Here is a 26,965-nt window from a genome sequence, read left to right on the forward strand (position 1 = left end):
CAGAGCCTCACATCTTATAATGCTTTTGACACTGGTGCTATATATTCTTTTGGGAATTGCTTTTTGCAGACAGAAGAAATATGATCAAAACTGTTCATTATCTGTAATGATGATATAATGGAGAAAATGAATGTTGTATTTGAAATATGTTTTGATTTTCTTAATCTAAAACATACTTGGACCCAGGGATTAGCAGAGTCCACCTTTGTTTCTGTGTAGTGCAGGGTTACTTGTTCATTCTTTGCAAACAGTCCTGTTATATTGGTTTAATTGGCTTTGAGGGTTACTTGTCTTGTCATATTTCTCACTAGTGTGTGCAGATTTCTTATTTAAAATAGCATTTGAAAATATAGTACTTATATGGTTCTTCCATGTCTTGTTGAAGGGAGTCCCTCCTGCCTCCTTTGCCCCGTTTTATGTTCCCCTTCCCTAGCAGGCTATAACTCCCTGATGTTTTGTCTCCTGCCCTGCCCAGCCATCCACACTGCTGCTTAATAATAAGTGTTCACTAGAAGAGGGTATTGTAAAGTAAACTCCTTGATCTAAACAACAGGAAGATAATTATCATAGGAACAATGTTACATTGAGCAGCAGTGTGCAGCCAAAGCATTTTGGTGGCTATATAAAGATAGGTTCCTAAATGGTGGAGAAAGGACATAAATTATTTAAATTTGTTTGCCATAGAATGCTGCCACTAGCAGTCTTGAAACAATCTTTCCAGGCTTGATTGCAGTCAGGAAAACAACAGGTGGACTCTCCCTCTCGACAGGAGGGATTGTTCTCGCTCTGAGGGAAGGGCATCTTGCAACGGGTGATTCACATTGTGTGCCCAGGGAGGCAGGACCAAATCTTCACTTCCTGTATTCCTGGGCGGGAATTGCCAAGAAATCAGTTTCAGTCCTGCCTTAGCTAGGGAGAACAGCATTGTTGAGCAGCTCCATGCTTGCCCTCAACAACTCTTAGGAAAACTCTATTTTCCTTCTCTTCTTTTTCTTACAAATTAGCCTTGCTCTATAGCGCCAACTATCCCTTTTTCAACCTATTAAAAAACCCCCTCTCTTTCCCCCCTCATTTCTTTGCTCTGCTTCTTTCCATAGTTTTGGAAGAGCAGCAACCCAGACTATTTGCTGCAGAGGATTTTCAGGGACTCCTCTCCAAGGCACTCATGGCCTTAGACGTCAATGAAGAGCCTTAAACCAAGAAAAAGGGGGTGAAAGAAATCTTTCCCAGGACCCAAAGCCAGAATAAAACTGTACCATTCCCCGAGTACTTTGAAATGCTGGTAGAAGTGGAATGGGACAAACCTGTGGCCAACAGGCAGTTCCCAGCTAGTGTCAAGAGACTCTATAACAGTGGCTCCCAACCTGTGGGTCGCGACCCCCTTGGGGGTTTTCTGGGGGGTTGCCGAGCCCTTGTACAAGCCACCGAGCCCTGGGAAACCCCCCCCCCCCGGCTCCCAGGGCTTGGCGACCACCCGCACCTGGTCCAGAGCCCCTGGCGGCGGCTCGGGCACCACCGCCTTCCCCCCTGGAGAGCGCCGCCGCGTTCCCCTGCCTGGGCTCCGCGGAGCCGTCGGGGCGCTTCTCGGCTCAAGCCTCCCTCCCATGCTCCTGGCTGCGAGCACGCCCCTCCCCCCTCCCCTCTCCCCCTCCCTCCCCGGGCTCGGCGTGAGTCGGCCCACGGGGCACCGGAGGGATGGGAGGCTTCTCTTCAACCACACCTTGGAAAACTCTGCCGGAGAGAGAAGCTGGCGCTGAGTAGGAGGCTTCCCGCGCGCAAATGCCACAGGGAAACGGAGCTTCCCCTGCTGCTCCGCGCGCCGCCTCCTCTCCCCGCCCAGCGGTCGCGGCGGCTCCTCAAGCTCGGGCTTGACTGGGCTCTGAGGGGAACAAGCCCGGCGTTTGCACCGCTTCCCTCACTAGAGTTGGCAAACCATTACCCCCCCCTTCCCCAGCAGCTGTTACGCTGGCCGGCTCCAATGCTGCTTTCTCCCATTCCCGCTGCTAGGGTGGGAAAGCCAAGCCGGGCAGGGAGCCTTAAAGGTGGGAGGGGTGGGAGGGCGCGCCCAGCTCTGCCATGTTCTTCCTGACGCTGCCCCAGACTCACCTCGGGAAACGGCGCCGCTCCTTCCGCTTCCCCCCTCCTCTGCTCCTCTGTCCTAGGCCTTATATGCTGGGGAGGTTGCGCCTGGGATTTGCAGCTCTCTGGATGCACGTTTCCCCCATCCGGATTCTCAAAACTCAACAATCAGCCCCCGTGCAGAGTTTTGAGAATTCGGATAGGGGAAACGCGCATCTAGAGAGCAGCAAATCCAAAAGGCAAAACCTCCCAGGCATAAGTGGCCTCGCATTATGTATTCCCAGCGATGTTTTAAGTCTTGCCAGTAAGACTCTTCCAGCTCCTCTGCAAGCGGTACTTAATTCTCTGATCAAAATTGTGACTCAAAAATCTATTTTTAATGTGTTTTCTTTATCCTATTGAAAATGTCATTTGATGGCTTTATGCAAATGTGGCGGGGGTCGCAGGTTACTTGGCAATTGTAAAAGGGGGTTGCGACTCGAAAAAGGTTGGGAACCACTGCTCTATAAGATGGCACCTCATGTGATGCCCATGTTTCAAATGCCCTTAGTTGACACCCCAGTAGCCGCTATTCAGTCCTCAGACTTGCTTTCTGAGGATGGGGTGGGCCACATCAGGGATCCCCTGGATAGGAAAACCAAAATTCTAACCAAAAAGGTCCACCCTGGCAATACAAGCCACAGCCAATACGTCCGTAATGGCCTTCTTGACTTGTCAATTGCATGGTGTATTGTCAGCTCTCATAAAACCACCATTCGAGCCTATAAAGGAAATCCCACTAAAGTTCCTCAAAATGAAAGCCATATTTTTAACCGCAGTTACATCCGTGTGTTGGAAGCCAACTCCGCCCGTCCAAGATTTTGCGTGTTTCATAAAGACAAGGTGGTTCTGATACCAGATCCCACCTTTATCCCCAAGGTGAATTCTATCTTTCACTGGAAACAAGAACTTTACCTGCCGTCCTTCAGTCCACAGCTTTATTTCAAGAAAGTAGTACACTCTGGACCTCCGCAGGCCTCTCAGGGTGTTCAGCAGTCATATGGCAACTATCAGAAGTATCGATGCTAATAACAGGGTCAAACAAGAAAGAAGACTTAAATACAGCTAGAATAGTCTTGGAGAGAACTTTTAAGCCAAGCAAGAGAGAGTTTTCTCCAAGACTATTCTAGCTGTATTTAAGCCTTCTTTCTTGTTTGACACTTTTATCTACCCTTTCTATGTGTATATATATTCATTTTCCTATCTCAGCTCAGGAAATATGAAACTGAGCTTCTGGGCAATTCCCACCCAGAAAGTCAGAAAGTGAAGATTTGGTCCTGCCTCCCTAGGCACACAATGGGAATCACCCAAAGTTTCAAGATGCCCTTCTAGCATCAGAGCAGAAGGAACTCTTGCAGTCGAGTTTCCGATTTTTGCATACTGCTTCTTTGACCTTCTTGCAGAAAAAGAAGGGCACAGTTGCTAAGATGGTCCTTTGCCCTCACTGTAGGTAACTAGAGACAGACATGACCTGAGGAATGTGGTTGAGAGTACACATTTAAGATTCCTATCTTCCTATACCTAGTATAGATGTGTAAGTATGTAGAAGCTGCTCCCTTTGTTCTTAAAATAAGCATAAGTGGCCAGCTGAAAGATTATTCCTCTGGTCAGGTATTTAAAAGGCATTCCTGCATAGAAATTTTCTGTGTATCTAAGATCTTGTGTTCTGTTGTTTGTATTTAAAAAGAAATGGTATCAGGCAGTCTATGAATAGCTTTGTTAATAATTTGCCTGTCCTGCTCACCTATGCAGCTTCTTCCTCTTCCCTTCTTTCCCCAATGCTCTTCATTGATCTTGTGCTTATCTCTTCCCCCTCCTTTATCTGTCCTGATTCCTTTTCTCTGTTGGTTGCATTAGTGTCACAAGGATATACAGGTGTTAAAAAGGTTTGTCACACAGTGTTAGATACGATTTGCTAATGTAGCTGCTAGACAGTTTTGAATTTATAAAGCATGGCAATGTTTAAAGCTCTCAAATGCTCTGGAGTCATCTTTGTTGTGGTTCCACAATATTCCTGCTATCCATTTCACTATCTGGTTATTATTACATTGTTGAAGACTGGAATGTTAATATTTACCTGTCAGTTTGCCTAGGATGTGTAATATTGCTGCATTGCCCATAGAAAGCTGCATGTTCTGAACTCTGTGTGCATTAAAATGGGGAAGGAAAAGAGGACTAATGCTGAAGAGCTGTTGAGTGATAAAAATAATTGCACATGGAAGTAAATTTAAAGGAAAGAAGAAAAATCTAGTCAAAGAGAAGAAATCTAAATTTCATCTCATAAAAGAAATGAGAGGAGAATTGACTGTAGCAGAGGTAGTCTACTCTCAGACATTATTTATAGACTGTATTTATAATATGTTTGTATTTATAGAAACTCGTGAATCAGCCCAATGTTTCTCTCAGAGAAGACCAGGCTGCTGCTGTTAGCCTCTGAATTCTTTGCACTGCATAAGAGGAACAAAAATGCAGACCACAAGATTGTGAGGGTGTCTTGCTTCATTTTCAGGCTCTTTATTCAAATTTTAATTAATACTCCATCATACCTCCCAAACCCGGGAAAGCATAGTCCTAAAGAAAGCAATAAGCTGAATTTTAAAATATATGGAAAATATAGCTTAAATATCCAGGGTTTTTTCATGACTATTAATTGTACTGATAGCTCTCGTTTGGGCCTAAAGACAGGCCCTCCCTTTCCAATTCAACAACCCCCCTCCCTGCAGTTCAGCTATGTGTTTGCTGGCTCATCTTTCACCCTGCTCGCCTTCTCCTTAACCCATCTCCCCTCCACTTCTTTTTAAATGTAAAAATATTCAGTCTTCCTTCATCTGCTGCACCATCAACACAGGGATAAGTATTGTAACAGTGTAAACTTGGTTCCTCCTCCTAGTCCCTATAACAGCTGCTGCTTGTGAAGCTGGTATCATAGATAGCAGTTCTGTTTTATACTGTTATTTTGCTCTGTCTTTGAATATAGCTGTGGGCAGCTGTAGCTGTACAACTTTTTATCATGTTCCTAAGCTAGCAAGGCTCATTTTAATGTCGGTGTTTTTAGTGCGTGCATGTGCTTGAGCGGGAGTCATCTTGATGGATGGTGTTTATCAAGAGCCATCATTGTAAGGCCTTCCTGTAGAGGAAATTAAATCTTGGAAAGGTCCCCTGGCAAATGGCACTTTCTGTGGGAAACCTAGCAGAGGGAAGTGGAAAATATTTAGCTATATTTATCATCTCTTTTGTGTGAGGCTCTGTGCAGTATCTTAAATGGTCACAGAGTACAGGTTAGATTCTGAGATTTCATGGATACTCTACTGTTCTCCTTTACATCTTTCATTTATTGGGTACAGCTGCTGGCTTCATATTTGAGGCTTAGAGAGTGCTTCTTGCAGTGCTTCTTACAGTGTTGCACCCAGCTTTTTTTTTACCATGATGACAAAAATAGTCTGTTCAAGCTCTCCAACATGACAAGATAAAGATCACATATTTGAAATATTAATAACAAAGCAGGGAGCTTGGTTTAGAATAATGAAACCAGGTGGAAGTTAAAAGGTTAAACCTTTTCTTCCTTCCTTTCATGCGCCATAGGCATGAGCCTCCAATTTGTGAGATATTCCCAGTATCCCAAACCCTGAAAGACATGGGGCAAGATCTGTTGACATCATACTTTCACAACCGGCTGACTTAGTTATAAATAAAGTCCTGTCCCATGTTTATTGTGTGTCCCTGAATTTGATGTTATCAGACGCAAATGATGCTGTCTTGGTCATCCTATAGAAAATAGCCAAGGTTGCTTCCCCTTCAAAGTTTCAGCAAAGTGGGGTCATATATACTACTGTGTATAGTTTGCTGTAAGTTGGATCCTACTATGTAATTGTGCATCATTTAGTGTGTCATGTTAACACTTATGTTTTGCCTCAGTTCTGTTTTTTAGATTTCTGATGGGTGGTTCTATAACCCAAATCCTATTTCATTGTTTATTGAATGTCCCATCCTGTTGATTGCATTGACTCACTTTGTGTAATCTACCTTGAGTTCCAGTGAGAAAGGCAGACTATAAATAACATAAATAAAATATATTTAATTGTGTGTATATAATGGATATAAATGCATCAAGGCAAACAGTATTTATTCTTGCTGATAAGTAATATCACAATACAAAAATATCAACAGTGTAAAAACAGTCTTTATTGTTTCTTTGCAGTTGTGTTCAGAGGACTTTAACTATTTCCTTGAACAAGAAGTAGTAAAACATAAAAAATAAAAAATGTGATTTGGGCAAAACATTATATGTTGCTGTATATTATGTACTTGTTTTAATTCATGGTGCCATAACTATTTTTCAGTTACTTTGTTACATCCCATCTTTAAAATTTGACTATTTCCTCCACAATGGTACTTCATTCTATTTGTTTTCTATCCCTTGTCCTAGGTGCGACAGATGAGGAAATAAATCAGCACTGGGAGTGGCTGGAACAAAACTTACTACACACCTTGCCTGTTTTTGATAATAAAGAAGATATTGTTAGTTTTGTCAGAGGAAAAATAAAGGTACGAGAATGACGTTTCTGTCTTTCACTGGCAAAGTTGGTTAAAAAGGCTATTGTGAAAGAATTTATTTTCCCTTTAAGTATCTATGAAGCAAAAATGTACTAGCTAGGTTGATAAACATTTCAACTTTCTGTTCTTGCAGCTTAAGGAATTGTAGCTGTGTACTCTTGAACTTGTTTCCATGTTTCTGTATTGTTGCCTCATCTACAATATAAAGTATGAACTATCACATAGATACAGATTTTCTTCTTCTGTTCACTAGCTCAATTTCTCGTGTGTGTGTGTGTGTGTGTGTGATAAGTGCCGTCAAGTCACTTCTGACTCATGACAACCCTATGAATTGGTGTCTCCAAAACATCCTATTGTTAACAGCCTTGCTCAGGTCTTGCAAACTGAGGGGCCGTGGCTTCCTTTTTAGAGTCAATTCATCTCATGTTGGGTCTTCTTCTTTTCCTCCTGCCTTCAACGTTTCCTGTCATTATTGTCTTCTCCAGTGAGTCTTGTCTTCTCATAATGTGACCAAAGTATGATAGCCTCAGTTTACTCATTTTAGCTTCTCGGGAGAGTTCAGGCTTCATTTGATCTAGAACCCACTTATCTTTTTGGCAGTCGAAAACTCTCCTCCAATACCACATGTCAATAAATGTGAAATATCAATTTCTTAATTCTCTCTTAGGGTAGAACATCATATGACTGTGAAATGATATACACACAAAATAGAATTGTTTATTTAAAACATCTGTATGCTGCCTCATAACATAATTATTGAAGCAGCATTTGGTACCTAATAATTAGAAACTACTTCCTACCAGAATTCTCATTCTAAAACTTTAACAGGCAGTATTGCCCAGAAGCTAATCCATCATTCATTGATGAGAAATTGAACACCTTTGCATTGTATTTGGAAATGAAGAAACTATATTTTTACAACCTCCAACTCTGCATTTAATATTGGTTGTTCCGACCTTTGTTGTAATGCCTGATCTCTGGGTTTACCATGTATCTCTGCTTGGAAAAGTCAGGAAGGATACATCTGCATTCAGTGGTATCTGAAGCAAATTGTCGTGTAATTAGAAGGGTTATTTACTTTGGCTGTCTCTGTCTTGCAAAAAATGTTCTTTGTCAGTAATGAAGCTGTGTATCACATTGTTGAATTTGCCTTCTGACCTTAGTTAAGAGCTTGTTTCAAGTTCTACTACCTTTCATAGCTATATATAGGAAATTTTAGAATTTCTGACTTTTCATTTCACTGACCAACTAGCAAATATGTGCCCCAAGGTCTAATACAGCCAGGGGAGGTGGCAAGCTGTTTCTATGATCCTCTGTTAGGAAGATGTACCCCAATAGTCACTGTCTGAAGGCGCTATGAAGTGGCATTAGCCAGAAGGAGAGTCTTTTTACCCTCCCCTCCAGTCAAGCCAGCTGAGTTGCCCCTGCTTCAGCCCGCAAGGAGGATGTGTTCTTTAGAGACTATACTGAAAACAGTTAAAAGTAAGTAAAGTAAAGGTCCCCTGTGCAAGCACTGGGTCATTCCTGACCCATGGGGTGACATCACATCCCAACGTTTTCTAGGCAGACTTTGTTTACGGGGTGGTTTGCCAGTGCTTTCCCCAGTCATCTTCCCTTTACCCCCAGCAAGCTGGGTACTCATTTTACCGACATCGGAAGGATGGAAGGCTGAGTCAACCTTGAGCTGGCTACCTGAAACCAACTTCCATCGGGATGGAACTAAGGTCGTGAGCAGAGCTTGGCCTGCAGTACTGCAGCTTACCACTCTGCGCCATGGGGCTAGCATTTATTTATTCAAGACATTTGTACCTTGCGCTCGTCAGTGTAGCTTGAGGCAGCTTCCAGAGAACAGTCAACTTTTGCTTGAATATATCCCTGCAGAGATGTGGCAGGTAGACTGTAGATGACTGGGGTCAGCCTGGCATTTCCTTGGAGAGGAGCCCCTCTTTGACCCACCCAGCCCAATTAGGTTGCCACAAGAGTGATGGCAGCCACAAGCAGATGGGGTGAAGAACTCTGGTAGAAGGGATTATCCTCTCCCCATATGTTTGCCTTTTGGTCCTTCAAGCAACTGCTGCTGCTGTTTTAGATTTGCTGCCAGTTTGCAAGTAAGGAATGGGCTTGAGAGCAGTAGAACCGGCAACATGCTTGCATTGGGGTGGTAATGGAGGTCCGTTTTCAGGATGAAAGACTGCAAGAAGAGAAGTCTGTCAGTCAAGCCACTGAAGCGAATAGCGCTGTAATACTTGCCAGTACACTCCTTTGTGCATTCCCTCTCCTCTGTCCAGTTATCCTTGATGAGTTTACTATAGTACTAGTTAATTGTTATTGTCACTTCATGCTGGATAATTTACCTTTAAAATTGCATGGAGAATACAAACAAAATTTAACTTGCTGGTACACTCACTGAAATGAGAGAAACTCAGCTATGCATAATTGTGAGCTAATAGTGGTTATGAGACTGAGCTTTGAATCAGGAAGTACCCAGTTTGCATCTTTCCTCTGCCATGGATTTGCTAGGTGTCCTTAGGCAGGTCACTTGTCAGGCAAACCCTCTCTCCCATCTGCAATGTGGGAAGAGAATGCTGACCTGCCTTTCAGGATTGCTGTGAGGATTGCAGGATCCCATATGAAATGATTTGATGTTTTATATAAATGATGGTTTTGTTGTTGTTAAATGGGTACCTTTTAACAACAAAACTTAGAAATGATCAACATTATTGGTTGGTTGGATATGGACAGTTCACATTCTTCTGTAACACGTTAATTTGTAATTGACTTAGGCGTTAATTGCAGAAGAAACCAGCAGTAAACTAGTTGAGCAAGAGGAAAATCCTGAGAAGTTCAGAGAAGCACTGGTGAAATTTGAGACCAGATTTAACTTCCCAGAATCAGAGAAACTGATTACATATTACTCATGTTGCTGCTGGAAGGGCAGAGTTCCTCGACAGGGATGGCTTTACCTCAGCATCAACCACCTCTGTTTTTATTCCTTCTTTCTGGGCAAAGAACGTAAGTATGAACAGATGTATGTAACTGGTCCCTGTGTTAAGTTTTCATGCCACAGGTTTCCCGCAATACAGCACAGAATTGTGTTTTTTTTCTAGTAAAACTCGTCCTTTGGCTGAATCAGAACTGATATGTCCAGCTGCACTTGTAGCAGGAAGGCATATACCAATAAGAGATTGTGTAGCTTTTCTTGATAACTTGCTTATATGGATTTTTAACTTTGTCCCATGGGCTGACAGTGTTTACCAAGTTATGAAAGTGATTGTTGTATTAAGAAAACTTAAGGACTAGAGCTAACAGTTCCGTTCTGCTAACTGGTGGAGCCTTTCTCCAATGCAAAAATACTTCTACTAGTACAAGAGTTTGTCTCTCAGTGCATGGAATGGGTTGTTCCTCCTATCCATATCCAGAGGCAGGATCAAATCTTCAGACCCCTTAGATGGTGTGTGTGTGTGGGGGGGGGGGGTAGTCCCCAATTCTAATCCTGCCCCTAGCAGCTTGTCAGTGCCTGCTGGCCCTTTTCTTAAGCTACTCTGCACCTAGTCAACATTCTTAGGAGAATGAAGGCTCATGGTGAATACCAGCATTCGTTTTCCACTAGTGAAACATGCCTTTTCTGTGTGACATGAGAAAGTGTAATTCTGTTGTTTGATATGGTTTATTATCTATTCCAGAACTATTTTTGGACTAATAATTGTGAAATTTTTGCTTAAACTTTCTCCTGTTTCCCACCAAATCCATAATATCTTGACTGTGTTACATGGGCACCTGTCAAACAATATTAAGCAAGATAAATTCTTATAACCAAATGGGAGAACTGGACAACTTGTGGGGGGCAGTAAAGAAAACTTTCCCAGAACACATGCAATGGAAGTGTAGTGTATGGGGAAGGACTGTCATAATACCACAGACCACAAACATGTTAAGAGACTTTTGAGTAGTCTTGCCTTTACGTTAATTGGTAGCCACAATTTTTTTCCAGGAAAAGGCACCTGCTAGCGCTCCCCCTGTACACTACCATTCATATTAGTCTTTTCTCACTTGTTTGTGCACTTTACTAGAGGAATTTGACTGAGTGAAACCGCTTCAGGCGTCATCTTGAAGTAATGCAGAACGTTTTTTCCTCTCACCAGTGTTTTGTGGTTCAGAGTGAGCAGAGAGTTGTTTAAGGGCTGTGTGTGTCCATGTTCTGCTCATTCCCTTAAAATAAAAATGCAAACCTTTTGATTTCTGTTTTCTGCCATGAGCCTCTGAGTACAGGGAAACCTAAAAGTTTTAAAAAATGAAGTTTGTATTTCTTTTCATGGATTTTTTAAAAATGTCAGATCTCTTTAATTTCTGCTTCACACAGATTAGCTAAAAGTAAGGAAGTTGCCCTAGTTTGTGTTTAGAGCCACTTTTATAGTCTTCTGAGTTTTCAGTGCTTAGGAAACAATCCTGACTATGGTTTGAAAATGATGACTGTGATCCTTTTATCTTATGACCATGTACAAATTATGACTATGTACAAATTGGCAACAAAGGATTCATTATACTCAATTCTTAGGCTGAAGGATATTACTTAATAACATAGATCAAGCCTTGTGACTACAAGAAATCATGCGATTGCATAGTTATTGTCATCTTGATTAAGTCTGCTGGGAGAAACCGGTACATCAGTGGTTGTTTATATAAGTACAGTAAGTCTTTGTAAATGCTTTAGTTTACTTAAATCTCCTAATATACCGTATTTTTCGCTCCATAAGACGCACTTTTTTCCTTCTCAAAAGTGAGGGGAAATGTCTGTGCATCTTATGGAGCAAATGTGTGTGGAATCCGGCCCCTGGGGAGAAGGGCAAAGCTGCGAGAGGCCCTGGGAGCCACGGCCGACCCTCAGCCGCGGCAGCCCAGTGCAGAGCCGGTGCGCCCCGGGAGCCGGCTAGGAAGCCACCAGCCAGCTGGGGGGCAGGAGGCCCCTCCCAGCAGTCGCCCAGCGCAGCGGGAGCCCGGCGCAGCCCACGCGCCCCGGGAGCCGGCTTTAAAGCTGCCAGCCAGCTGGGGGATGAGAGGCCCCTCCCAGCCGCCCAGCGCATCCTTGGGACCGGGAAGCGCTGGGGGGGTTAAACTCCTCCACGCTGCCATCCCAGGCTGCGCAGAGCACTTTCAAGACCCCCCGCCTGCCTTTTCCCGCCTTTAAAGACCGCCCCGCCCGGTTTCCTTGGAGTCCCAGGAAACTGGGCGGGGCGGTCTTTAAACTGCTCTGTGCTGCCTGGGCAGGCACTGCGGAGCAGTTTGAATCCTCACCGCCCCCCTTCCCGGGACTCCCGGGAAGGGGGGCGGTGGGTCTTTAAACTGCTCTGTGCTGCCTGCCCAGGCAGTGCAGAGCAGTTTAACCTCCCCCCGCGCTTCCCGGTCCCGAGGCTCAGCTGTTGGGCGGGTCCCTGCCCAACAGCTGAGCCTCGGGACCGAGAAGCGCGGGGGGGAGGTGGGAGGTTAAACTGCTCTGCGCTGCCGAAAACCTCCGGCAAGATGGCTGATCTGATCGCAACTTCTCTCGAGCTCTTGAGAGAACCAGGAGGCGCTTTGGAAACGAGTCACTTTCAGTGACTCGACCATGTTCCTAAAAGGTGGAATGTGGAGCAGGCAATTCCTGCTGCCGACCAGTGCGGTTTGACTCCCAAACTCTCCCCCAGAAACGAATCCCGGGGGAGTTTGGATGCTGTCCCGCTCGGCTGAGGGAGAACCATCGCTGCGAGCGCCTCTAATGGAATCGGGACCCGATCTCCTCTACCAAATACCAGCTATTGAATTATTTTAATCATCAGAAACCCCAACATCTGAGACCTGTAAGTGCCAAGAACTTCTTTTGTTTGCTTTTAAAAAAAAGAGAGACGGAGGAGTTTCTTTAAACTAGCTGTACACCCACATCCCCCCCTCCCAAGACTATGAGATAACTTGATAATAAGCAAGTAAAATCACCAACCGGACTGAGGATTATAAATCTTTCTTGCGGGTAGACATAACAGCTAAGGATTTGAGTGACATTGCACGCAGCAACTGAAGACTCCGAGGCAGAAGGGGGAGGGAAGAAGTTTTATCTCCGATTTGAAATACTTTCGCTTTTGAGCCTTCCTGCCACGTTTCATTGTGAGAACGAGGAGACTCAGTGAGAAATACCGGATGTAACTAGAAGACTCTTGAAACTCGATGGTGAGTGTTACATCAATACTGACCCCCTATACAACTAATTCTACAGGGAACCATGGATTACAAAAGAGTGGAGGAACTTTTGATGCAGCAAACTGAAACACTTAACAAGCAAATCCAACATCAAACACAGCATATGACTCAACTACTTGACCAGAAACTTGACAATCTTATGAATGAGATTAAGTCAATTAAAGAACAAGTGAAGGTATTAAAAATAGACATGAATAAGATGGAAATTACCATAACAAAAGTGGAGGAGGAACAAAAGGAAATTTACAAGAAACCAAAGATAATGGGAAACAAATTGGAGACCTACAAATACAAGGAGAGATTCTGAAGGACCAGATAGCACTTTTGGATATGAAATCGAGAGAATCAAATCTATGATTACGCAATCTCGCGGAAAAATATGGGGACACCAGAGAGACTATGATAAAATCACTTGCTGACATTTTCCATTTAAATGATCAAAAATTAAACTATGCAATAGACAAAATATACAGAATTCCCCTGTCACTAAAAATACAGAAATCAACACCTAGAGAGATTGTGATTGCCTTTTTTGATCTCAAAATGAGGAATACAATCATGCAAATCCAATATGATAGTCCTCTTTCGGTAGATGGATTACCATTAATAATGCTGAAAGATATACCTCGCCACTTGGTTGCAAAGAGAAATGCTTACAAAGACTTCACAACGATATTGAGGAAAAATGGAATAAAGTATGCCTGGTTAATACCACAAGGACTCACGTTCATCTATAAACACAGCAGATGTGCGGTCAATTCACCAGTTGAGGCTGAAAGATTTCTATTAAGCCACAAAGAACTGACAGATCCAATTAAAGGAAGAGACCAAGAAGAAATGCGACGGGATGAAGACTCAACTCGGCAAGATGTAGCAACTGGACACCATGGACTTCAAGAGACTACACCAAGAAAGCAAGAAAAGAACAATAGAAAACCTCGACATAAAAAGTCTTTTAAAATGAGGGTTGGAGGGTATTAAAATAATGGGAATAAGGGGAGGTGTAGGGAACTAATAATAATAAAATTTTAATTTACATGATAATGTTATGTATGTGTAGTTCTATCCTAGTTTTTGGAATAATTTATACCCATTAACATTTTTAATTATTTTTAATGTTAACTAATCATATCAAATAGGGTTACAAAGTTATGGAGTTTGTATGGATATTAGAAAGAAATAGATAAATAAAAATAAATATATAATGTTTTAGAAGGATAGACAAAGAATGATACAAAGAAGTGACCGGATTAAGAATGGGTTAAAGGAAGTTGGGGGGGAAGTTCAAATTGTTATATGTATTTTACTATGAAGATATCCATTCAGCATTGTATTATTATTGTTTATATAGAAAAATAAGCTAGATGGCATATCGAATGGGATTATTGTATCAACTTTATGGAAAAAGCAATAAAAAATTTTATATAGAAAAAAACTGCGCTGCCTAGGCAGGCAGCGCAGAGCAGTTTAAATACCCCCCGCCCGGCTTCCAGGGAGTCCCTGGAAGCCTGGTGCGGGGGGGGGGGGGTCTTGAAAGTTCTCCACACTGCCATCCCAGGCAGCTCAAAGCAGTTTAAACACCCCCCACCGGTGTTCAAGGGACTCCCTGGAAGCCAGATGGGGGGGTCTTGAAAGTGCTCTGCGCTGCCTGGGATGGCAGCGTGGAGGGGTTTAAAGACCTCCCCGCCGAGCTTCCATGGAGTCCCTAGAAGCCGGGCGGGGGGGGGGGTCTTGAAAGTGCTCTGCGCTGCCTGGGATGGCAGCGCGGAGGAGTTTAAAGACCCCCCCGCTGGGCTTCCAGGGGCAGTACACCATTTGATTCAGAATATATTTTTTCTTGTTTTCCTCCTCTAAAAACTAGGTGCGTCTTATGGTCAGGTGCGTCTTATGGAGCGGAAAATATGGTACCCAGATTGTTGGGGGGAAGCTCTTAACCATGCCTCATTTATAATAGCTGTTATCAGACCGAGCCTGCTAGCTGCCGCTTTGTGGTGCCCACCCAATGACAGTTCCAAAACTGACCTGTGCCAGATTGTTCCTTTAGTCCAGTCCTCTCACAAAGGACACTTTTGAACCCTTTTTTTAGAAAACTAAATGCTTTGAACAATGCTATGTAAACTGGCAAAACAGGAAAGATTACTCCCATTTCAAGCTAAAAGCCCAGAGGGAGAAACTTTTTCAGGTGTGAAGCCCCATCCCAGCACTTCGGACAATGGATTATAGAAACTGCTCTATAGTTTGCAGAATTAGGTTAATTTGTGGTAGTTAATTGGCTGTCTTTTCATGTGTCTGAACAGCTGTTCCCTCATCTGCAATGTAAAACTGCCTCAGTGCTCAAAGTGGGATGGGATGCCACCCATCTTTTAAGTGTGTATCAAGCCATTCCAGATGAACCCACCCCTAATATGGAGTAGGGTCACATCAGTATTGCAAAAAGCCACCCAGGACTTGTTTCATACTTGCGCTGTTTGGGCAAGTCTACCTGGAATATGCTGTATTGAACTTAGCTTCATCTTCATCCAGCACTGAAGTTCTGTCTCTGGACAGTGCTAGATGGGAATAGCCTGGGCCCTAATCTAGGATTGTCTAGGACAGAACTACTTATGGAGCTGGGCTGGGAAAGTCAGGCACTTGGAAAGGCAGTGTGCCTGCCTGCCTCTGCACATCTGGCCTGGGCAAGAGCAGAGAATGGGAATAGACTTTTGCTGGGCTTGCACTACTTCTGCAGAGACTGGGGAGGGTGGAATATGGCTCAGTGGCAGAGCATCTCTTTGGCATGCAGAAGGTCCCAGTTCAATCCCCAGCATCTCCAGCTAAAAGGATCAGGTGGTAGGTGATGTGAAAGACCTCCATCTGAGACTCTGCAGAGCCACTGGTAGTCTGAGTAGACAATACAGACTGTGATGGACCAAGGGTCTGATTCAGTATAAGGAAGCTTCATGTGTTCAAGTGCACAACAAGGATATGTAGAAGCTTTTTTGGAGACAGGACTTGCCTAATATTAGGCCACTACCATTGCAGTGTTTGACTTCATTTATAATAGCTCAATTCCTGGTAATGACTTATAACTGGCATAGTAGCCTATACAGCAGTTGTATGTCTAAAGATTGTGACTGTACTACAGAGTAAATTAATTGTGTTCTAATTTGAAAGGAAATCACCCAGCTTCCTTTTTTCTTCCACTCAGAAAATTTGCCTACCCAAAACTATAACAGATTCTTCTGCTGTAGTTGCAGCATCATTCATCAAGGGACGAAGAGCATTTCCAATAGTAGTTAGCATTTTAAGCTCATTGTAAAATGTTAGATTGAACTAAAAACATTATGTATTTTTATTAACTTGTACCCCCACTCATACCAAGGAATTCAGGGTAGCAGACATGGTATCCCCCTCGTACTCTTATAACAACCCTTCGAGGTACCTTAGGCTGAGAGAGTGCTTAGCATAAAGTCACACAGTGAGCTTAATAGCAGCATTGGCTGCATGCTCCACAAGGAGGTTTTCCCCTCATGAAAAGCAGGAAACCCCTGGGTTAAAGGGGAACACCCACATGTCATTGTGTTCATATTGAGCACTGCTCATGGCATTCCTGGGGCGCCCCCACATTTTTCTCAGGTTTTAAAGAGGAATGTTAGGAGTGTCTGTGGAGGAGCATGCGTGTGGATGCTCCTTCCGTTGCCACTACAGGGAAAGGAGCCAGAATGAAGCCTTGCTTTCAAAATGGTTGGAGACAGCTCGTTGCTGCAAGTCATTGGCTTCCTTTTTAGCCCTTTAACGGTCCTTTTCCCCCTTTTGTCTTTGATTATACCACGATCCACCCATGGCCCAGAAGCCTCCCTTTCCCTACCAAGCTATGTACAGCTCAGTCGGGAAAGGGGGTTCCAGGCTGTAGGGTATCACTGTTGCCCCTACACTTCTGCACAGGCACAGTGGAGAAAATGGGAGGAGCAGGTGGCAGCAGCAGCAAGTGGTATAAGAATGGGGTGATGGCAGATGCCATTCCTTCTGATTTCTGTGCTGTGTTTTTGTGTCTCCGTCTAGAAGCCGCCTATATGTATTTTTGCTTTCTGTATGTCACTGTATATGAACTTATTTGGGAATGTCCTGTTGAAACAGTAGGACTTACTTCCAAATAAAAGTTCAGAGGAATGTGTGTGATGTATTGAGGATTTTGATGTCTGTGTACTTGAACAAATCTTTTTTGTCTTTTTGTAATGGCAGTAAAACTTATAATTCCCTGGGTTGATGTCCAGAAGCTGGAAAGAACATCCAATATCTTTATGACTGACATTATTCGCATCAGCACTCAAAGTAAAGAACGTGATTTTTCCATGTTCCTTAATATTGATGAGGCATTCAGGATAATGGAACAGCTGGCAGATGTAACTCTCAGAAGATTACTGGATAATGAGATCTTTGAACTGGATCCAGGTCTGCAAGATCCTACTCAGATTACCAAGAGGTACATAGTGAAATTGTATGTATTTGTTGAAGGGCAGATAAGTAGCTCTTATAATTTTTTTCAGTTCAGTTCCCCCCCCCCTTTGCCTCATTGCATTGACTAAACCTAAATAAAGAACAAACATATCTGGGAAATTGGATCTTGTAGGTTATCTGGGCTGTGTGACTGTGGTCTTGGAAAGAAAATACCAAGACCACGGTCACACAGCCCGGATAACCTACAAGAACCAATGAACTCTGACCGTGAAAGCCTTCGACAATATCTGGGAAAGTGCAATGAACAAAAGGCAAAAGTAACTTTTGAATTAGTTCTGTTACCTTTGTACTAATAAATTCAAAAAACAAATTTATGATTTTTCTGTTAATAGTCATTTTAAAAAGGTACTTTCCACAATTTCTGTACTGAGTTATCATGTAGCACATGACACGTTTTATGTTCTTGAAGAAATAGCATTTTTCTATTTGTTGTTGTTGATCGTCATGCCTTGCTGAAGGGAAAGCGAGTAAGAATTTCCTAGACTTTGAACACAGCCAAACACATACTGTCTGATAGGGAGGGGACAGGAGAAGGGAGGCCAGCTAGAATGGACCCCTCGCTGTCCTCAACCATATGCCTGGTGGAACATCTCAGTCTTGCAGGCCCTGTGGAACTGAGCCAGATCCCACAGGGCCCGGGTCTCATTTGATAAGAGTGTGACTTGTCCACCTCTCCTTAGCCAAGAGTGTGTTTTAAACTTGGATCCAAGGCAGTTTTTCTGTGTTTAATTCTACAGAGTGCTGTTTAATTGGCACAACAATTGATTTTGCCTAATTTTCAATCTCATTAAAGTTTAACAGTTTCTGCTACAGTGATTATGACATTTGACATGGGCTTCATGTTGTTGAGGTGGGCTGTATGATGGCAGACTTCAGGAGGCTCCTCCGTTAAAGAAAATCCACAAGATAAAAACTCTAGATATTGGGTCTAAAGTAGAGTGTCAAGAATCAGCCACTCAGAGCAAAACCAGTTCTGTGCAAGGAGTGTTTGCTCTTTTAAAAACTCTTCTGGAGAGTGGAGGCCTTACTTGGATCAGTACTGTGGCATGTGAGGAAGGTTTTTTTTTAAAGCCTGCCACCTGCCATGCTGTTTTCTCAACCCAAAATAGCCCTGGGGAACTTCTTTTTGCACTGTTGAGCTACAAGTACACGTACCTGTATATTTAGCCAAATGTGGCAAATGGCTGCTCCCAGGTTGGGGGCAATGGTGCTGGGTGAGGGTTTATGCCGTAGTCCCAATCCAAATTGTCCCTCCCTCTGTGCCTGAAAATGTAAGTTTAAAAAAGCACTGGAAACTTAGGAACTCTGAACACAGAACTTGCTAAATAAAATAACCTCTGCTTTAGTTGCAGATGGGACAGATATGTGGCTGTTTCTGACATATCTAGTGTAACTAGGTCCTTGAGGGGAACTGAAAGACACTGGGGGAAGTAATTATTACCTGGGAAGTCCCTGAAGGTACAGTTCCCACATTAGTGGCTTCCTCATACACACCATGGTCATGGAAACTTGTTTTGCACTTAGCAAGAGACAAGAGCCCAATATTTTTTACCCAAAGTAAAATGAGTTATTTAGTTAGCATAGATATACTTTTAAAGAGGAATTAACAGACTGTTGTCTAATTTTCAAAAGTAGAGAGATGGTGACTCGTATACCTACAAAAGCTTATTGAATGCCCCCAACATGCTTTGTACTACTGGGATATAATGCCACCATAATATTATGGTTTGAAAATGTCCTGCTGTTAATGGATTCTGTGTGGTAGTCAGGATATGGAAAGCATGACACTTTTATCCATTATATGGTTCTGGCTGCAGTAGCTAGTATGCTACATATCTGATACTGCAGCTAGGAAGGATTTTCTGCTTTGGTTGCATGAGTGTTTCTTAGTCATAGTCTCTTGTGGATTTTCTTGCTGTTTGTAATTTCATGGAATTTTACATGTATTGGGTTTGAGCCAAACTTTTCAAGGGCTTTAGTGGGAAGGGACAGGTGGGAAAGAGGCATTTTGCAAGTACATCTCCACTCATGGACTTGGTTCCCATGTATAATTTCTACTAAAGAAAAGGAAGCAATTTTTGCCAGTTTTCCCCTTACACTGTCCCAGAGGTTCCTTGTCCTCCACTGTAGGGGAGGGGGACCATTTTGGGCTGCAGTGGGAGAGGCAAGGAAGTCCTATTCTGCTGATGGAATTTCTTCCATCAACAGTAATTTACCGCAGGGTCCACTCTAGTATATTGATAAATGGAATTTTGTTCTCCAGAGAGTTCTAAACTAAAAGCAGTGATTTAGGAGCAAAGCAGTGTATTTTATTTCCTTATAATCTTCCTTTCTTGCCAAGATTCAAGGCACTTCAGAAACTAAAGAAATTGCAATAAAATGCATCCAAACAATAGATGGAAAACTGAATTAAAATTTTATAGAACAAAGTACGTACAACAAGTAATGCAATAAAACAGGATTACAATTTAGAGAACAATATAATATAAATAGTATAATACATGCATACAGTAACTAATGCAGCGGGAATTGCCTCATTTTTTCACAAACATTAAAACTACAGTTCTATTCCCTTTCTTCAAAGCACATGAACACATGAAGTTTCCTTATACTGAATCAGATCATTGTTCTGTCATGGTCAGTATAGTCTATCCTGACTGGCAGTGGCTCTCCAGGTCTTAGATCAAGGTATCTAGGGGTGTATATTTGAATATGCTGAACTTTTCGGCTTTTTTTTCCAGCTGAAAAATAAAGGGCACTGTTTCAATGAAACTTGAAAGGCTGAATAAAAAAGCCAAAAATTTTCAGTTTGTGAGGGGTCCATTATACCATATGGGGTATCTTTGGGTGGGACAGTTTTTTAAGGTAAAGGAACCCTCAAGTATGGTAAATATTGGATTAGGGGGTCCAATTTTATGGGCGCCCAAAGAAGATGCCATCGTTCATTCTCCATTGGCTACTTTGAATGCTTTTTCATTCAAGCCCTTAGTGCCGTGTTGGCGAACCTATGGCACGCGTGCCACTTCCGGCACGCATAACCCTCTCTGCCGGCACGCGCGGGTGGGCTCCAAAAGGCCTCCTGGGTCGTCTGGGCCCCTCCCTCTCTCAGCTGAGCTCCCCCCACACCGTGCGTGCGTGGGCGTGTCAGCTTCCTGCCTCGCACTCACGCTGCTGGCTTCTTCCTCTAACCCCCTCTCGCCCCCAACAGCTGACAGGCGGCGGGGAGGCCAGCAGCAAGGAGGCGGGGCCTCCTCCTCCAGGCTCCAGCAGCAGCTCCTCCTTGCCGCCTTCCTCCTCCTCGTCCCCCTCAGGCGGCTCCCAAAAGTCCCTCTCCAGGCTGCCGCCGCCATCGTCGTCCTCCTCAGGTGCCTCTCCCCCGGCCGTTTTCGCCCGCCTCCTCCTCAGGGCGCTCGCGGAGGGCCAGGCGGCCCCTCAACAGCCGCGCGTCCGCCAGAGAAGGGCCTGCCATCTCCCGCCATCCTCCCCCTCTCCCCCACTCGCGCTCGTCCCTGACTCCTGCGGTAAGCTTGTGGGGTAGCCGGAGCCACCCTCAAGTCCTCTGGCTCGGGTGTGGCTGCATGGCCTCTGCCTTCTCCCTCCCTGCCCCCTAAGGTTGCCTGCAGGCTGGCAGGGTCGCAAGTGTTGGCGCGCTCTCCCTCGCTCTCACCGCCCCCTCCTCCCCTGCCCCCTCCCAGCTGGGAGGTGACCGATGCTGCTGCGCTGGGCCCCACATCTCCGCCGTCCTGCACCGTCGCCTCGCCACCTCCCCAGAGCTGCCGGTAAGGGGGGGAGAACTTCGGGTGTGCGCCCTGGAGCAAGTCCTGGGTTGGGCTTGAGGCCCGACCCAGGACACTTTCTTTCTTCCTTCCATCCTTCCTCCCTTTCATCCTTTCTTCCCCAGTTCCTTCCTTCTCTTTCCTTTCCCAGTTCCTTCCTTCCCCTCTTTCTTTCTTTCTTTCTTTCTTTCTTTCTTTCTTTCTTTCTTTCTTTCTTTCTTTCTTTCTTTCTTTCTTTCTTTCCCTCTTCCTTCCCCTCTTCCTTCCTTCCTTCCTTTCTTTCTCCATCCCTCCCCCCTTTCTTCCTTCCTTCCCCAGTTCCTTCATTCTCTTTCCTTTCCCAGTTCCTTCCTTTCTCCATCCCTCCCCCTTCCCTTCCTCTACTAGGGCTGCCAATCTCCAGGTGGTGGCTGGAGACCTGGCAACCCTAGCAATAATGTCTGGTGGCTGAACAGAGGACGAGTCCTGGAAAAATGCATGCCAAATACAAACAACTTTTTATTGAAAGGTAAAAGTTTGCATCATTGAAAGCTCTGTTATTGTGTTTTTCTTTTAACGCAAAATATGTGAATGTATGAGTTGTTTTTTTTTTAAACTAAAACCTCAGTATTCAGGTTAAATTGCCGTATTGGCACTTGGCAATAAATAAGTGGGTTTTGGGTTGCAGTTTGGGCACTCGGTCTCTAAAAGGTTCGCCATCACTGCCTTAGTGGCTGAACGGTCCATGGCCTATCGGTCTCTGGTAGCTGCACATTTTATTTGAATGTGTAAATAATTTCTTAAGAGGAATCTTTTGGGTCACCATTGTTACTGGACTAGATCCTAGGGGATTTACCTAGTGGCTTGAAAACTTTTAAAAAAACGGCTAATGGATTTCAGCTCTTGGTTTTGAGAGTGGGGGGAAATATCCCTCTGTATGAATTGTGGATCACCAGTCTAAGGCCGATGGACCCCTGGTAGCTACATTTACCAATGAGGGGTTTCAAGAGGACATTTAAAAAATGGTGTGCTGGGTCTGTTAATGGGATGTTGCAGTCTTAGTTCCCTAGTAGGGTCAGGATTATCACATATCCCTTTGTTTCCCGCTCTTTCCCAGAGTAGTGGGAAAGATTCTATCCAGTAGGGCGAGTGTTATGCTGATAACACCTCAAGGCCATAGTCTTCCCATATCCAGAGCAGTTGTGTGAACTTTCCAGTACTGAGGCTCTCCCAGCATTTGTTTAAAGTTGTCTACCTGAATACTTCCTCACATTTATCTATTGGAAGTCAGGATGATCAGGTACTATTTCACACCTTTTTTCAGCCTCTATCATGAGTACACACTGTACAGCGGTATAGATTTGCATAGCAAGCGGGGGACAAGTTCCCTGTCCCGCTCTGCCAGGTTCTTCCAGTTGTGGCAATGGGCCATATAACACAGCGTTTCCTTCCTGGCCGTCCAGCTGGTGGGAGAAGTCTACAGTGACTTCTGTTATGGGTTTCCCGAGCAGACAGGTTTCATCAACCCACAAGTGGTCCCTCAATTTTCGTTTCCCGCTTCTCTTTTTTAGAGAATAGAGTGTTCCCTCATAAAAATGTCCCTGCTTTGCTCCAGGTGGGCAGGGGGCCGTTGGAGTTGATTTCCAGTTCCGCTGGTCATGCACTGTATGCCCCTTTATTGTTTCCCTGACTCCAGAACAGCAGAGATGTTCATAGCTCCCTGTTGCCCACAATGGTTTCAGTTTCCTACTCTGTGGATTACTTCTGATGGAGATGTGGGGTACTTCCTCAAGAAGAGCATCTGATCATGGTACAGCCCCTACTCCACCACGATGTCCTTTTCACTACATCTGGTGGTGTGGTTATCCCAACCATCGGATGGGACCTAGCTAGAGTTGCAAATGTTGTTGATACTGTTACACATAACCTTCCACATGACCGTCTTATGCTGCCAAGTGGGCTCGGTTTTTGAATGAACAGGATCATACAGCCTGCATCCTCATACTTCATCATTATATGAGGTGTGTCGTTACTCATACTAATTAAATGGAACTGGCCTGGGTGTTACTTCCATTAAATACATCTGGCAGTCATCTCAGTCTTCCATGTCCTGATTAATTCTTACTTGATGCTTGCAGCACCAGTTTGGTAAAGGGTTTGAGGGCTTGACTGGCATATTTTCCTATGCTAATTTCCCCTATTCTTGTTTGGAGTTTATATAACATAGTTGCCAATTATGCATAAAACCTTTGATCCAATGGCAACGTCTAACCTGTTTTTCTCTTATCCTGTAAGGTGGCGTTTCTAGTCATTATCATTTCGACCAAAATGATGGGGGACTTATTGGTGTTATGATTTTGCTTCCTTTTTATCACTTTCCATCTTGTTAAGGTAGTATTGCCTAGCATGGAATTTGGGCCTAAGGTAGTGTCCCATTTCCATATGTTTCAGGACATTGCCTAAACTGTTATTTTCCAATTCTCAGTCGCTAACTGAGCAATCACTTCATGTACTCAATGCCAGAAGACCACTTATTTTTATTATGTCATTCAGGTTCAGTACAGCAGATAAACAACAATTGGTCTCTTTTAAAGTTTCTAGAAGGCTGAAGCAATAGCTTCTTCGCAAACTCTGGATGGGTGGACGCTGTGAGACTATGTGCTTATAGCAATGCTAAACGAAACTGTCCACTCCGTTGAGGCTCCTTGCACCAGGGCTTATGCCTCTTTAGCTGCTTTCCTTGCCACGACAGATCTCCAAGACTTCTGTAAAACGGAAATGTGGTCCTTCCCATTCATGTTCCTCTGGCATTGCCCTGTAGACGTGGATTCCAAGAGGGAAGCACCTGTTGGGAGAATTGTCTTTTAATTTGGTGACAAGCTTGCACCTGCCTCCATGGTAAGTGAGCTTGCTACTCTCCTGTGTGGGACTGCACTGAAGACAACGAAGAAAACAAAGTTGCACTTACATGTAACTGTTGTTCATCGAGTGTCTTCAGTGCGCGCACACATCCCTCCCTCCTTTCCCTGCTGTGGGCTACTGTTTAACAACTATCGTGCTCTTCCATGGTGGCGAAGGGGAAACTGAGGGAGGAGCACTCCCCCCCCTCTGTCACATGACAGTTGGGCAGGAAGCTGCCTCACTCTCGGCTCAGGAAGGAGGGTAGGGGAGAGCGCTCCAAGCACTCTGAAGCTTCTGAAAGCTTTCTAGTCAGTTCTCAGTGGCTGGCCTGTACAAGCGCAGTTCCCATGTGTGCCTGCACTGAAGACACTCGATGAACAACAGTTACAGGTAAGTGCAACTTTGTTTTCCCATCTCCTACTTTTTTTTAATTGGAGATGCTAGAGATTGAACCCAGGACCTTCTACATGCCAAGCAGACCTTCTGTCACTGAGCCAGGGCCCCTTTAAGATTATTCATACTGTCTTGTATTTTTAAATAGCTGTAAAATCTTCATTTTTACTAAGCAGGATTTATACTAAACATTACGATATCAGTTTGGTAGGCTGTTCATCATTTTTTTAACCTCTTAGAGAGCAATCCTAAACAGGTCTACTCAGGATCCTGCTCAAGTCTGTACAGTGGGGCTTACTCCAAAAGTGCTCTTAGGATTGCACTGTTAATGTCTTGATTAGGGAAGTTTGTTCCATTTCAAATAAAGCACAGGTCTTGAGAGCCACTCCTTAAATTCTTGAGCCCATACTTTGAATTCTTACATGAAAGAGGGGGAAGCAGATCGTCCTTAAAGTGAACAGTTTAAAGAAAGAAAGAAAAAAATCAATGTTAAGAAAATAATATTGGTGTGTTCCTAATTTAATTAATGCTTGTTAAATCAGTGAAAGGATATGTTTTTTTTTTAAATCTTTGCTCTTGTTTTGGTGAGTTGGGGCAAGAGGTCTGTGTATGATCAGAATATTTGAAATTCTTATGGTTGAAGGCAGATTGGTCCCAGTGAGTTCCACAATCACAACTGCAGTGCCAGCTGGAATCTGTCAGATGTGCGAAATACATAACATTAACAGGATAACATTGATGCTCACAGCCAGAGATAACTACAGATCAGCAAAATATCTTTGTGATGATATTTCCTAAAGGGACAGTGAACATACTCTTGCCTGTAATCTCGATTATCTTCAATTAGCCAGATTAAAAACAACTTTACTCTGGGGAAAAAATGTCCAAGCTCAATTTTTCCTTTCTGCCCTTCCTCTGCTAAATGTAATTGTTTTAGTGTATTTTTTCCACAGAAGCCAACAGCATAAGAAATAAGTATTAACCTGTTAGTACATAAAAACCACAGGCTGGCAGATGAGCACTTTTGCCGGTGGAGGAGGGATGCATTGTTGTTGTTGTTGTTATTTTTGCTCATTCACTCCTGCTGATTCATTGCTGCAGACCACCTTTAGGCCTAATGGTGCATCATGGGAGGAAGTGGAATGCAGCATCATGGTGGGGCTGCAAAGCAGGGGGGAAGGCAGGAAGTTATGTTCTGTGAATGGTGTTCTGTTCCCAAAATGTTGGATTCATACTAATGTTTAATATTCTCTGTAAGGGTTGGAACAGGCAGGGCCAGTCCGCAGTAGGAGGGGGCGTTGAGTAAAAATTTCCTCCCTTCTAACTGCTGAAATCCTCCATGGGGTTCAACCCATTGTTAGTTAGTATTCAAAGTAGTGGTGGTAATGGCAATTAAGTTATTTTATTTTTTATTTATTTTGCAAAATTTATATACCACCTTTCTGCCCTTATAAGGGCCTCCAAGTTGGCTGACAAATTAAAACATACATAATAAAATCACATAAAACAATTAAAACCAACAAAAGATTATAAAACCAGATTTAAAATGCATGCAAAAACATTTTTTAAAAAAATGTAAACGTTGGGCGGGAAAAAGGGATAACTGAGGAAATGCAAACAAAAAAAGTCTTCACCTACTAGCAAAAGATGGTAACAGCAAGGGTTCCTCATCTCCCTTGGGTAGAGAGTTTCAGAGTGTTGGTGCCACTACTGAGAAGGCCTTCTCCCAGGTTGCAACCTGCCTAATCTCAGAAGGCAGGGACACCTGCAGCAGGGCCTTGGAAGATGACCCATTATAATCTGTGGGTAGGTTATTGTGTCCTCTTAAATACCTTGTCAAATGCTTAGTAATGCAACTTCATTTTCAACTGTTTGGCCGACAAAGAATTCAAACGGATGTCAGTTTCAGTCTCGAAACAAATTATATTGACTCTTTTGTTTTCTTTTTTAAAGGGATCTTGAAGCCAGAGCACAGACTGAATACTTCAGAGCCTTCTTCAGGCTGCCAAAGAAGGAGAGGCTGTATGAAGTTCTAGACTGTTCTCTCTGGACACCCTTTAGCCGCTGTCATACGGCTGGAAAGATGTATACCTCAGACAGCTATGTTTGTTTTGCCAGTAAAGAAGATGGTTGCTGTAATGTTCTTATTCCACTATTAGAGGTTAGGTTCTTTTTTTAAAAAGCTTTACTGTTGAATGTTTATTTTTAAAATCCATAATTTTTATGACAAATCACTTTGCTGATTAAAATGTTGCTTTGGAGAAGAGGCTTAAAAGTAGAAGATTGTCTGTTTATTGCACGCCATTAACCAGTGTTTAAATGCTTTAGATAATGGTTAGCATCAATGTGGTATTTAACCCCTAGATCAGAGTATGCATGTTGAAGTAAGTGATGTGTCTTCACTGAAATATAACAACTATTAATTTACTATCTATAAAATGTGTAAACTACATACTTTACCAGAAAAGTAATATGAAAATACTGTGGAAATACAGTTCTCTCTGGGAGCCAGTGTGGTG

At 43.5% G+C, this 26,965-nt stretch overlaps 1 protein-coding gene across 1 annotated transcript in view; it reads left to right on the forward strand.

Annotated features, from left to right (window-relative positions):
- The window catches only part of TBC1D8 (TBC1 domain family member 8), a 55,034-nt gene that overhangs the window by 8,061 nt on the left and 20,008 nt on the right, over positions 1-26,965 (forward strand). The window contains exons 3-6 of the mRNA XM_056862157.1: positions 6,545-6,663; positions 9,456-9,684; positions 17,122-17,362; positions 26,400-26,607. Coding sequence (XP_056718135.1) covers positions 6,545-6,663; positions 9,456-9,684; positions 17,122-17,362; positions 26,400-26,607 — 797 coding nt within the window. The remainder of the gene's footprint in view (positions 1-6,544; positions 6,664-9,455; positions 9,685-17,121; positions 17,363-26,399; positions 26,608-26,965) is intronic.

The sequence above is a fragment of the Euleptes europaea genome, chromosome 16 (assembly GCF_029931775.1).
Source record: "Euleptes europaea isolate rEulEur1 chromosome 16, rEulEur1.hap1, whole genome shotgun sequence".
Classification (NCBI taxonomy): Eukaryota; Metazoa; Chordata; class Lepidosauria; order Squamata; family Sphaerodactylidae; genus Euleptes; species Euleptes europaea.